This window comes from Gossypium raimondii, chromosome 8 (genome assembly GCF_025698545.1).
Source record: "Gossypium raimondii isolate GPD5lz chromosome 8, ASM2569854v1, whole genome shotgun sequence".
Lineage (NCBI taxonomy): Eukaryota > Viridiplantae > Streptophyta > Magnoliopsida > Malvales > Malvaceae > Gossypium > Gossypium raimondii.
This window is the reverse complement of record NC_068572.1, coordinates 51,284,883-51,296,467: the sequence shown is the minus strand read 5'-3', so window position 1 is coordinate 51,296,467 and position 11,585 is coordinate 51,284,883. Positions and strand designations below refer to the sequence as shown.

The 11,585-nt window shown below is 34.3% G+C and overlaps 3 protein-coding genes across 8 annotated transcripts; 2 read left to right on the top strand and 1 right to left on the bottom strand.

Moving 5' to 3' along the window:
* On the bottom strand, positions 1 to 3,858 carry LOC105792010 (chromatin structure-remodeling complex protein SYD-like). Of its 5 annotated transcripts, none has more exons than XR_008198326.1 (6): positions 3,496 to 3,846; positions 3,217 to 3,348; positions 3,031 to 3,128; positions 2,198 to 2,289; positions 1,410 to 1,622; positions 1 to 524 (listed from the first exon to the last, which is right to left on the bottom strand). XR_008198326.1 is itself a non-coding variant. In XM_052634122.1 (5 exons), the coding sequence occupies exons 2-5, from the start codon at positions 3,505 to 3,507 to the stop codon at positions 2,767 to 2,769; spliced, it is 399 nt and encodes a 132-aa protein (XP_052490082.1). In that variant the 5' UTR covers positions 3,508 to 3,509; positions 3,612 to 3,858; the 3' UTR covers positions 2,643 to 2,766. The 5 variants fall into 5 exon arrangements, 1 of the variants encoding a protein (XP_052490082.1); XR_008198327.1 differs by having other exon boundaries at positions 1 to 323; XR_008198325.1 differs by having other exon boundaries at positions 1 to 1,613; positions 3,496 to 3,851.
* A 583-nt stretch (positions 3,859 to 4,441) lies between these two features.
* LOC105792005 (hypothetical protein) lies at positions 4,442 to 7,315 on the top strand. The gene is made up of 3 exons (XM_012620356.2): positions 4,442 to 4,996; positions 6,681 to 6,818; positions 6,913 to 7,315. Exons 1-3 carry the CDS (start codon positions 4,621 to 4,623, stop codon positions 7,155 to 7,157), a joined length of 759 nt encoding a protein of 252 aa, XP_012475810.1. The 5' UTR covers positions 4,442 to 4,620; the 3' UTR covers positions 7,158 to 7,315.
* Positions 7,316 to 7,599: 284 nt separating this feature from the next.
* Positions 7,600 to 9,811, top strand: LOC105792006 (hypothetical protein). 2 transcript variants are annotated; one of them, XR_008198406.1, is made up of 5 exons: positions 7,600 to 7,874; positions 7,961 to 8,236; positions 8,870 to 9,055; positions 9,149 to 9,272; positions 9,393 to 9,811. XR_008198406.1 is itself a non-coding variant. In XM_012620357.2 (4 exons), the coding sequence occupies exons 1-4, from the start codon at positions 7,806 to 7,808 to the stop codon at positions 9,218 to 9,220; spliced, it is 603 nt and encodes a 200-aa protein (XP_012475811.1). In that variant the 5' UTR covers positions 7,602 to 7,805; the 3' UTR covers positions 9,221 to 9,811. The 2 variants fall into 2 exon arrangements, 1 of the variants encoding a protein (XP_012475811.1); XM_012620357.2 differs by having other exon boundaries at positions 7,602 to 7,874; positions 9,149 to 9,811.
* Positions 9,812 to 11,585: the final 1,774 nt, after the last annotated feature.

Sequence of the window (11,585 nt, the reverse complement as noted above, 5' to 3'; positions counted from 1 at the left end):
TTGGTTTCAAAAATAGAAATATATCATGAAGAACGATATGCAATGGGTTCTCAAAAGTATATAACATGAAGAACAACATGCAATATAGGTTTTAAAAATGTTATCAATATGTAGAGAATCTCTCATCATCTTTGTTCGGTTGTCCCGGTAATCTTCTTCGCTTTCTTTATCCTTTAGGAAGCCTAGAAACGCGAGGAATCCGAAAAGGAAGAATTCACCTGACCAGTTTCCCCCACCACCTCCCCCGCCACCTCCACCACCATCATCATCACGGGGAGAAAATCCTGAATCACCATCATCTAGCTACGGTGACTTCTCATTTGCTACATTTCAATACATGATGTTAGCTACGCTTTCTTTAAAATTATATGGTGTTCAAGCCAGTTGGATATATGATATATCCCACCATAGGTAAGGGAGTTCCTTAGGGCCAGGGATCTATCCCTGTCACCTGAAGGCTTAGGTGTTCATCACCAGGATTTTGCAAATAGCTACAACAAAGGCTATTCAAATAAGAACAAACCCTGAAAAATAAGGATATCAAGATACGAATATGTGTCAGATATGGAAATATTCAGTTTTCTCTAAGTTTTTCTGTATATTTGAAGAATCCTTTAAGGATCATATCCCATACCGATGGCCAAACATGCATCCACACGGGTATCAAACAAGGATCACATCCCAAACATACCCATATCCTTATTCGACACTTTCCCCGAACCCAAGTAACATGGTTTTGTGTGTGGACATGTACATATACCATTTAATGTATTCTTGACAGAAACTATGATGAAAATTTTCACTTCAAATATTTTCCAACAAAATCTATTGTATAACTTTCTCAAAGAGGTTCTTTCATCGTCGGGCATGGGTGTTGAAACCAGATACTTTAAGAAAAATGAAGACTCTGACAGGGGTATAAAAAAGGGATACTTCAAGCAAAATGAAGAGTCGGAGAAACATAGCTCTGTATATTCTCTCAGTTGCTATATTTTTTGGTTTTCTTACCTTATTCTCTGAATTTTCTTCCTCAATGAGGTTCTTTTTTATTTTTTTATTCTAGCTTTGCCCCTATGGCATGAACCTTGTGATGAATTAAAAAATTAAAGAAATATATAAAAATGGGTAAAATTACAATGAATCATTACTCCAAAGTTATAAACTAGTTATTCTAATACGATATTAAAATGCCTAGAGTGCAAAACAAATAATTTTCCAAGGATACCAGATTAGAAGGGACTTAGAAGGCCAACTAGACAGAGAAATTCAAGCAGATGCATCCCCGTATTTCATCATTGATATGTTGCATTTTGGATCATAATTCAAATTCAACTACAGATTATAGGTTAATATCCATCAGCATTAGATATTGCAGCATGCACAACTGCAGTAGGAGTTTGAAAGATTACCCTCGATAGAAGGCAAGCCAGCCAAAAATGCTGACAAAGCAGGTGGTGTTGCTTTCAGTACTTCATCAAATGCCTTGGAGGATACACCGTCTACCATTGAAACTATGGGATTGGACAATGGGTATGAAGCAGCACCAACAACTGTAGCCATGGGATTCGACAAATTGGGAGCAGCAAGAATTGCAGTAGTGGTGTTTGATGGAACTGTAGTTCCTACATTCAAACAAGTTCAGTCAGTTAAGTATCTAGCATTTCAATATGATTCAACAAGCATACAACTATGATAAAGAGGAGCTACTCTTAGCAACTAGGAAAAATATGACATAAAAAGACATCAACTTATTTTTCCCATGAAGCAAAAAAAGAACATCTTAACACCATACATCAATGGCAAGCAAGACCAAGTCATTTTGCCTCTATATTAATGGATTTTCTAGCAGCAATCTGAAACACAACTCCATAAGTTAAGCTATCATAAAGATACAATTATGGCTATAATAGTGCTACAGACCTTTATAAACTTTAAAATATAGCAGCCAAGTACATTGAATAATAACTTGAGCAAAAGGCTGCAGAAGAAAAAAGCAAACTGATTTCTATGATAGAGAAATCAATGCCCGTATTGATAAAGAGAAGGCCAACAACCACAATAATGAAGAGACATTTAAGCCATCTAAGAACAAACATAAGCATCCATGTTGATCAGATTCACCATTCTGACCATGCAACAACTTATATAAAGATATAGAAAAAAACGCTTATGAAAACAACTAAACATGAAAAAATACCTGCATATATCGCACAACAGTACTAGTATAATCAACAGCTCTCCTTTGGGTCAGCCTTCTCATTCTTTTCGCAGCAAATTTGTCACCATGAGCTGAAAGAAGTATTTAATAGAAAAAATAAAAGAATTTTGTCAGAACTAAAATTTAGATAGCCTAACTTTCCAATCATTTCAAAGGAAAATCGTAAACTCAACAATTTCAAGGATTAAACTGTAGGGGTTTAAAGCATTTTAACCATCTGCTTTGAGGCCAAGGAAGTATACAACAGTAAAATTTTGCAATTTTCTCTCAAGGTCTGCACATATGTTCTATGCTTATAATCAGATTTCCTTCTAAAAGTGACAAACAATCCAAACTAGGAACACAGTCTAATTTGAAGTAGAAATCTATTAGACTGTTGTACCAACGACGATTTAGCACCAAAACTTAAGATCATAGTCAAATATGGTTCAATGACAAATATATAATTGCAAAATCATCACATCAATGTCTCCTCTCACATCCTCTTCAACTGTCATTACAATTTCTTCAAACAAGATGTTCCAGAACCAAACATCCATTACTCATCATCATTGGTTTTTCAACAAAAAAAAACATAAACAGATCAATAAAAGTAAATGCATTGAATTTCTCCAGTAAACTGCATCATCATCCCACACGGGAGCAACTTCCTCTTTCTTACACTCCCACAAGAGGGACCCTAAATACTCCCTACGATCTTCAGCACTGTCGATAAAATCACAGAAATTTACTTAAGAGCATGAGTCAAAACACTCTTGAAACTGCTTGTGCTCCATGCAATAAACTATAGCTCAACAAACAACCCAATTTACCTTGTATTATTATCGAAGAAACCGACAGTGATACTCTGATTAGCAACTGCCAATTTGTGTTCAGCAGAAGCCCTGACTTGTTCTTCAACAATTTGAACCTTATCAAAGAAAATATAATCAAACACAATTCAAGGTAAAACAAAATGGTACGCAACAGAAAACACTACTTAATGATTAGGAACATACTGTTTCAAAACGTAAAACAAGTACATCCTTCTTCTGGCCTAGCCTATGAGCTCTTGCTTGTGCTTCAAATCGAGACAGAGAATAATCGTCGTTTCGCATCCATTCTGAGTTATCAATGCATATCATAGTAGCCTAATTGACAGATTTGAAAATTGAAAACCAAAAAAGAAAAATCAACAAAACCCTTTTGAGTAACGAAAAAAGAAGAAAAAAATACTAAAATAATTGATGATTTAGAAGGAGGAGATCAAAAGAGGAATCTAAAATTGAATAGCTTACCTCGAGAACCATGGCTAAAAAACCGACAAAAAACACAGAATAGAAATGTTAAAAAGAATGGAAAAATCAAAGAAAAAAATTACTTGAAATATGGGAACAGAAGAAGAAAAAATTACATATCTGTGGGAGAAGATGAATGAGAAAATCTGAAATATGGCAAGAAAGTGAAGGAGAAGATGAAGGAGGGCAAAAATTGGAAAATGGAAAAAGAGAGTCGGATGGAATAGCCAATCCGATATGTGGGCAATGAATGGCTATTCAGCGTTTTCCTGTAATAGGGAGGGAATGGATTCAGGCCGTAATACCAATACAGCCAACCAAACTAATGTTTGGTGGTGGGCCCACCGATTTGGGGGAATGCATTCCTATTCCCCCAACCAAACATGCTCTAAGTTTTCTTGTTGTCTTTAATCCTTAAATATAGTAATTATTATTACATTGAAGCTTGGAATTTGATTAGATGTATTTTTTTAAAGAAATATGATAGACTGTGTAAAGAAAATTAAATATTAATATGAAAACTTATGAAATTCAGAGCGTATTAATTCAATCTTGAAACGACAATAAGGTGATTTTATTTCCCATTACACGTGTCGAATTGGTAAAGCTTCACCCTTTCTTCCACTTTAATGGTATTAATTACTAGTAAAATATAATTCATTTATGAACTCAATATTAAAATATATTTATGGTAACCTAATTTTAACTCTACTATTTATATATTGTGTCAATTTAGTTTTATTGTATAAAATAATTACAGGTTAATTTTTTAAAACATAAAACATAAAAATAGTAAAATAAATATTTTACTTTTTTAATAAACGTCCCATTTAATTCCAAACCCCATTCTTGGGAAATAAAAAATCACCTTGGATTATTTTTCAATCCCTAGCTTAGCAGGTCTTACATGAAATATGGAAATGGTTGGACAAAGTGAGCCCAAAGTATCGAACTGCAATAACTTCCAATTTTTTAAGTCAAATTGGTGGATGGCTGACAGCCTCAAACACCACACCCTTCTCCCCCACAAACTGAACTCAACCATGGTCTGTACCTGAAAAAGAAAAAGTTCATCACTCCATCATCATCCTCAAAAAACCAAAACAAAACTGAATACACGAATCTATGTCAATATCCATGGCCTTGTTTTCTCCTCCTTGTCCTACCTCCTTCTCTGTCAACCCCAATTTCACCCACAAACCCACTCTTTTTCTCCCTCTTAAGAAACCCTTTCTTTCGCTTTCCACTCCTAAGTCTTTACCAGACAATGGAGCTGGAGTTTCAGCTTCTGTTCCTGCCGTTGAAGACCCAAAACCCAGTCAGAATGACCCCGTCCTCGAAAAGGCCGTGGAGGGATCTTCTGGGCCTAACGGGGCGGCTACCAGCACTGAAATTGAGGTTTTGAGCAAGTTTGAGGATCCTAGGTGGATTGGAGGAACTTGGGACTTGAAACAGTTTCAGAAAAATGGCACCACTGACTGGGATGCTGTTATTGATGCTGGTAAGTTTTCTTTTTCTTTTTAATTTTTTTTTCCAATTTCTACTTGCAAAACCTGAATAAGTTGTTATTTTTTGTTGGTTTCTTGAAAGGGTCTTAATGAAACTGATGTTAAATGCATTTCCTTTGATTCAAACTTAAAGCATTTTGTTCCCTTCTTGTTCTTTGATAAGAGAGAAGGACAGAAGGAATGGTCGTTAAAACTGTGACTGCAAAAAAGCTTTCCATGACTGGCAGTGGCTTATCTTAGGTGGGTAACAACAAGGTTAGGTTGTTTAGCTGATAATCAACAGATGCGGTGGTACTTAGAACAGGAAATGACTATGTTTGTAGAGTTAGCTGATAGTCAACAGATTGATACATTTTGTACTTGTTAGAATGGTAGTTCGAAGTGGGGTAAAGCTTAATCTTTTAGTTTCCATATTGGGTGTCCTACGACTATGCTGTTTAGCTGAAATAGGACGGTGATACAGATGACAGTAATGCTATTATTGTGCATTAATAATGGACTGTTCACATATGCAGTAAGCGGTATTATTGATTCAGAACAGATTAGTATTAAGGTGGTACAAAGGATATTTGGTAGGTGTCAGGTGTTCTGGTTTGTATTCATTGCAAGCTCTACTCCCATTTGAAACCGATTTAATGAAAAATACTAATACAACAAACTCTTTCTTTTGTTAAACAAAAGCCTATCTAGGCTTGTGCTCGGCAACATCTAAATGGAAAAGGATACTTATTAAAGAACAAAGAAACATACTTGGAGTCCTCCGACACTAGAAAACAGTGGTTAGTGGTTAGGCCAGAAGATTAATGGGGCCTTTTTCTGATTAGATGTTGTTGAGGCCTAGACAGGTTTTTTGTTATTGTAAATTCCTTATGATTGTTTTGGTATGCCCTGTCCCTGTATTCTTTTTTGCTCTTGTACAGTTAAACTAAGTGAATCCTGTGAAAAATCCTGACATTCGCTAAATTAATGTATTAGATTTATCAATGAAAGTCATTAGCGTAAAAAATGACATATAGGCTATTAGTGTTGTTGATGTCCTTGTTGTGATGGTTTGGCTTAAGAATATCCTTTGAAGAGGGTTAGCTGAGCTTGGACACTTGGGGTTTTTGCAATATAATGTGAGCTAGGAGTCGTCAGAGCTTATGCTCTGGGACCCTATCTGATGCTTATATCAATGAGTGTAGTATAATGGAGAAGGCAGCATAGACAAGAGAACGTACAGAGAGTGAGAGTCTGGAGAGAGAGAAAGAGAGCTGTATCTGGGGAGTCTTTGGGCTGCCCGTTTCTTGGCCATTGGTTGCCCGTTTTGGCTTGTTGGCATGCTAGTTTGCCTAGTCTGCATAGTGACCAGTTTGTTGGCCCTGCAACCTTGATTGCCCAAGATCCTTCCCGACAAGGCTGCCAGCTCTTGATAGTTGTTGTGCCAAGCGGCCCACTCCTTGATCATTCTAAGTGCTTGGGCTCTTGTGAGCTTGTGACCTGTTCATATATATTAGTATAACAAGTGTCATCTGTGTTTTTACTAAACTCTATGTTCATTTACATACATTATTCTTGCTTGACTTTGAGGGTTTGAGCCATTGAGGCAAATACATGCTATGTTTGAAATTCTAGTCTAATTTTTCCTGTTGATTCTATCATTCCTTTGTTTGTGACAAACTTACTTGAACTCCACAGAGGTCAGGAGGAGAAAATGGCTCCAGGATAATCCAGAAACTACCAGTAATGACGACCCTGTAGTGTTTGACACTGCCATCATACCTTGGTGGGCATGGATGAAGAGATTCCATCTACCTGAAGCTGAATTGCTTAATGGTTTGTGCAAATCTATGTTGTTCTGATATTGTGGCTCCAGTAGTCGCATTACCGGTTTGTTTAACCCCAATTCAATGTTATGAGTTTTATGCAGGCCGTGCAGCAATGATTGGGTTCTTCATGGCATATCTGGTTGATAGCTTGACTGGAGTAGGATTGGTTGACCAAATGGGCAACTTCTTTTGCAAGACCCTATTGTTTGTAGCTGTTGCGGGAGTGCTTTTAATCAGGAAGAATGAAGACTTAGATAACATCAAGAAGCTTATTGAAGAGACAACCTTTTATGACAAGCAATGGCAAGCAACTTGGCAGGATGACAATAGTTCCAACAGTAACTAGTTCAATTGTAGTTTCTTAACATTTTTTTTTCACCAATGCCGTATTTTCAGCTCTTCCCTGTTTGTAAGGAAACTTGAAATATGAGTACTTTCTATATGCCTCGCTATGTTGTGTGCGTGATTTTTTAGCCTCATCGAATATATGAAAGTTTCAGCTAATGCTTTCCCTCGTATTATATATTATATATCACAAATAATCAAGAACTGGACAATTTCTTTTAATAGAAAGTTTAGATTTTTTTTTGTTAGGTGTAAGATTTTTGTTAAGTTAAATGGCAATGTCAAGTGGAAAGCAATGCAACAAAAGATTGGTGATTCATCATCAGCCACTTTTTTTTTTCTTAATATAATTTTTTATGGGTTGAAAAAATTTCAGAAAATAAGTATGGTTGGTTGTTGTACCTTTTTATTTAAGAAATTGTTAATGTTAAAAGATAATTAAATTATACCAATATGTATTTCCTTGCATGAGATTCACATTTTTCATTATGGTCAGGGCCAAGGGTGCCGTTTAATTTGCATAAGTTTCATCAATTTGGAACCTTTTTAGGAAATACCGACGAGGTCGGTTGATCGATTCAACCAATGATTCCAAGGTCGGCTTTCTCTGTTTGGCTATTGTATTATCTTTGTGTTTGCAACATCAAATATGTCAGCTTCCGATGATTTCTCCAACTCAAATTCTCTCCTTGTCAACAACAGCATGCCAACCAAAACGGTAAGCCCCCCTCCCTCCGGTTTCATCTCCAGGTTCTGAATCTTATACATGATGAAGCAAATAAATAACTTGGGATGATTTTTCAGGCAACATTCTATGAACAAAAGGCCGTGTTCGTAACTGTTTATGTAGAGAAACCCAGGAGGAGGGCATCGTTGAAGCACAGCCCTTCTCTTCACCAGATCATCAATCAAGAGCTGATTCAACATAATCATGGTGGAGCTGGCAAAGGGTACAATAGAAGAGCTGAGCTTCTTCACTACTCTCGGCGCCTAAGGGAGTCTGCTCAATCATCCGCATCCAGAGCTTTACAGTCAAAGCCTGTTTCTTCCATTGATCAGCAGCAGCCACATTCAAAAAAAGTATTTCACCCACTAATGCTTTAACTACATTAGTTAGAACATGAATCAGAATTATTATATTGTCATAGTCTCTTAAGGTTTTGCCACTCCCAAGTGGATCTCTACAAATCCAAACTCGAAATATAACACGCATGAGTGTAATTTGCTGACCTGATACCAATTTATATATTAAATCAATTGCTATCTATTTTGTAAGGTGCACTCATTTGTATTGTATATTTCGATTTCTTAGGAAGCCTACTTAAAGGTGTGGCAAAACCTTAAAAGAATTTCGATTTTATGTTGTTACGAAATGGTCTAGTGAGTTGTGTCGGATCATGACAATAACCAAAAGAAAAGAAGAAGAAGAGCTATTTCAGTCCTTGGATCCTTTTTCTTTTCTTCCACTTTGGAGTTACGGTCAAATTAAAGAGATTAAATTTCAAGTTTGGTGAGATATTTGCTTCATATAGCCACTAGTATAGTCTTTTTTTTAAGTTGAAGCAATGTGGATTAAAGAGAAAAAGAAAAAGCAGAACTAACTAAATAAAGGGGTTGTTTGATTCAAAATGGGTCCATAAGCATTGATTGTCAAAGAAGATAAAGAAAGGTTAGTTGTGATTCCTCTCCCCTTTTTCATTTTTGATGTGGTAGATTAGGGCTGTCCAAAGAAAGGCAACATATTCCAGGACTCCAGCTTGTTTTGACAAATGGGGAATACTGGTCCCAAGTGTTTTTAGATCATTGAAGAACCTCCTCCAATCCAAGAAAACTGAGAACAAAAGGAAAGATGGATCCACAAGCAATAATAAGATCAAAGCTGTAATGAAAAGCCTACAGGTGATGTGTAAAATTACCATCATTCTTATGACTTAATGAGTTGTTCATTTCTTCATTGTTATAAAGGAAACGGTCCCCCTTTCTTTCTCTCAGAGTCAGATGCAAAAGAAATGGAGGTGTTTTTCAAAACCAAACTCCAGGTTGCATAAGAATCAGCATCGGTAAAGCCCAATTTTAGCTGGTTTCCCCGTAAATTGTTGTAAATGTTTTGGAAGAGGTGAGTATTGGGTGAGTTATATGTATTAGCACGAATTTCTACGTTCATTTGTAGCTTGTAGCGGCAGAGTTTGCTCTTTCTTGAACAATAAAGTGACGATTATTTGTTGACACGTCTCAGATAAATTTTCTATAATGTGTAAAGCATTCGTTGTCTCAATTGCTTGTAATATGAGCTATAGGGGCGTTGATCCATTGCATCTGAGTTTCAATACTGTTGGCAACACCTGGAATAGCACAAAGAAATTGAAGGTAGTGGTTGAAATTGGAAATGAATTTACGACTCCTGGTTCGCCAAAAATCAAATGGAGTAGCTGGGACAAAGTTGGTTTGTTAATTGAGCTAGAAGGGGGTTGAGCAATATGGAGGCAGCTTTACGGAGCTCTGATCGAGTTGTTTTCGGATTCGATTTCAAATATTTCTGGATTGGATCAACTTAGGTTTAGATATTTTCACATTCAAATAATTTTATGCTTGAATTATCTTCGGTTTTTGGCTATTGCTCTTTTTACCAATTGAATTCCTTCCTTTTTTAGAGAACCTTTTCCTAACTATGCTGAAATTCTGGATTTGCTAGTTTTTCCAACCAGTTTTTTTAACTAATGTTATAACACATGCTGGAACATAACAGTTTTAAGGCAAAGTGAAGTAAAGAGCAAAATAAGAAGAGGATCAATACATAATCTTTGTTAACGCTACTTAGATTTATCAATCCAACTTTGTGCAACAATTGATCTAAATAATGTATTAGCTAAAATTCAATTGATCTAAATAACTGCAACCCTAATTGAATCAAATTGTTATAGTTACTCTCAAAATATCCTCACCTTCAAATAATAAAATTCTCTCCAAAACTACTCTTCAATGTGTAACTAAGCTACCCATACTCTTCAGTAGGGTTTTAAACAGCTTTAACCTTTTATTTAAAAGTTGAAATTTATCATTTAAATCATCTTAAATATTTATAAAAAAATCTTCCAACAACTTCAAATAGTCCAATCGGGATAAGGATAGTCCTTAGATAACACAAACTCTTCTTCTCCTTTAAGAAGTCATTTGATTAGGTTAAAACACAAACATGAGTTCAATTATTTTTTCCCTTCATCACCAATCCATTGTTATATAAGGCCCAAATAAAATGAAACACGATCAAATATGCCAACACAAAATCTTTGATTGTTTCAAACTAGTTATTCCAACGGTTGTTTTGACATTAAATGAAACAGGTAGTCAAAGTATCTAATAAATATAAAGACTTTTATTGATAATATTTACAATTTTTTATTTTAATTTTATTTATTCCTTTTCTGCTTTTAGTTATAAATTCAGATTTTTTTTTTTACTCTAAAGCCTTTCTTGGATTTAAAATTTTCGGGCATAGATTTTGTAGACTCAAAGATTTCATTTATTTCCGAGCTTTCTTTTTTTTGGAGCTTTTAATTCAATTTGTATCGTATCAAATTCTATCACAAATTGGTTAGGACGAGTTTTTGGGCTTCAGCTTTACCTTCGTAAAGTGGAAAAAATGTTTAAAAGATTAAAATTTTAAGGGGTAAAAAAATAGAAAAATTAGAAGTAAAATTTTACTTCTTATAATTCACAATAGAAAATTTGAAATAAACATTAATTTTCATTGGTTTATTGGTAAAATAAATTTTAAACTTTTTAAAAAGTTATTTAAACTCCTCTAAATATTTTAAACCCAAATGAATCCATGAACTAATAAGTTAGACCAAATAGGTCTTTTCATTGATGTTGACCATTAATATTTAACGGCAACACTGATGTGGTTATTAATAAATGCCACATTAGCACCAATTACTAACGTGGAAGTGTCACACCACCATCTAAGACAGTATAAAAATAAAATCAAATTTACAATTATTTTAAAAATAAGTACACAATGAATCTAGACACTCATTTGTCTAGATTCATGCTAAAACTATAAAAAGCATTAATTTATAAAAAATTAAAATTTATAAAATTATTATAAATTATTTTAAAACCATAAAATTTTATAAATTTCATAAAAATAATTTATTAAAACCATAAAAAATTTAGAAAAAATGTTATAAAATTTATTAGAAATTAATTAAAATCATAAAATTTTATAAAATTAAATTATTTTTATAAAATTTTATAAAATTATTTTTCTCATTCTGATTAATTTATTTTATTAATATAAATTGAGAAAATTGAGAAATGAGAGGAAAAATATAACAAAAATTTCTCAATCTTGATATTATAACATAAGTTATTTTATATAAAATAATAAATAATAAATTATTTTTATAAATTTTATATGATTTTAATT

What these genes read in the sequence shown, in the direction of transcription:
- LOC105792010 (XM_052634122.1), bottom strand. An exon ending in TTGTTTTACGTTTTGAAACA is followed by an intron (nt 3,129 to 3,216) that starts GTATGTTCCTAA and finishes TTCTTTGATAAG; the next exon opens with GTTCAAATTGTTGAAGAACA. An exon ending in TTCTTCGATAATAATACAAG is followed by an intron (nt 2,924 to 3,030) that starts GTAAATTGGGTT and finishes TTTTATCGACAG; the next exon opens with TGCTGAAGATCGTAGGGAGT.
- LOC105792005 (XM_012620356.2), top strand. Translation starts at nt 4,621, where the DNA reads ATGTCAATATCCATGGCCTTGTTTTCTCCTCCTTGTCCTACCTCCTTC. An exon ending in GGATGCTGTTATTGATGCTG is followed by an intron (nt 4,997 to 6,680) that starts GTAAGTTTTCTT and finishes TGAACTCCACAG; the next exon opens with AGGTCAGGAGGAGAAAATGG. An exon ending in TGAAGCTGAATTGCTTAATG is followed by an intron (nt 6,819 to 6,912) that starts GTTTGTGCAAAT and finishes AGTTTTATGCAG; the next exon opens with GCCGTGCAGCAATGATTGGG.
- LOC105792006 (XM_012620357.2), top strand. Translation starts at nt 7,806, where the DNA reads ATGTCAGCTTCCGATGATTTCTCCAACTCAAATTCTCTCCTTGTCAAC. An exon ending in ACAGCATGCCAACCAAAACG is followed by an intron (nt 7,875 to 7,960) that starts GTAAGCCCCCCT and finishes ATGATTTTTCAG; the next exon opens with GCAACATTCTATGAACAAAA. An exon ending in AGCAGCCACATTCAAAAAAA is followed by an intron (nt 8,237 to 8,869) that starts GTATTTCACCCA and finishes TTGATGTGGTAG; the next exon opens with ATTAGGGCTGTCCAAAGAAA.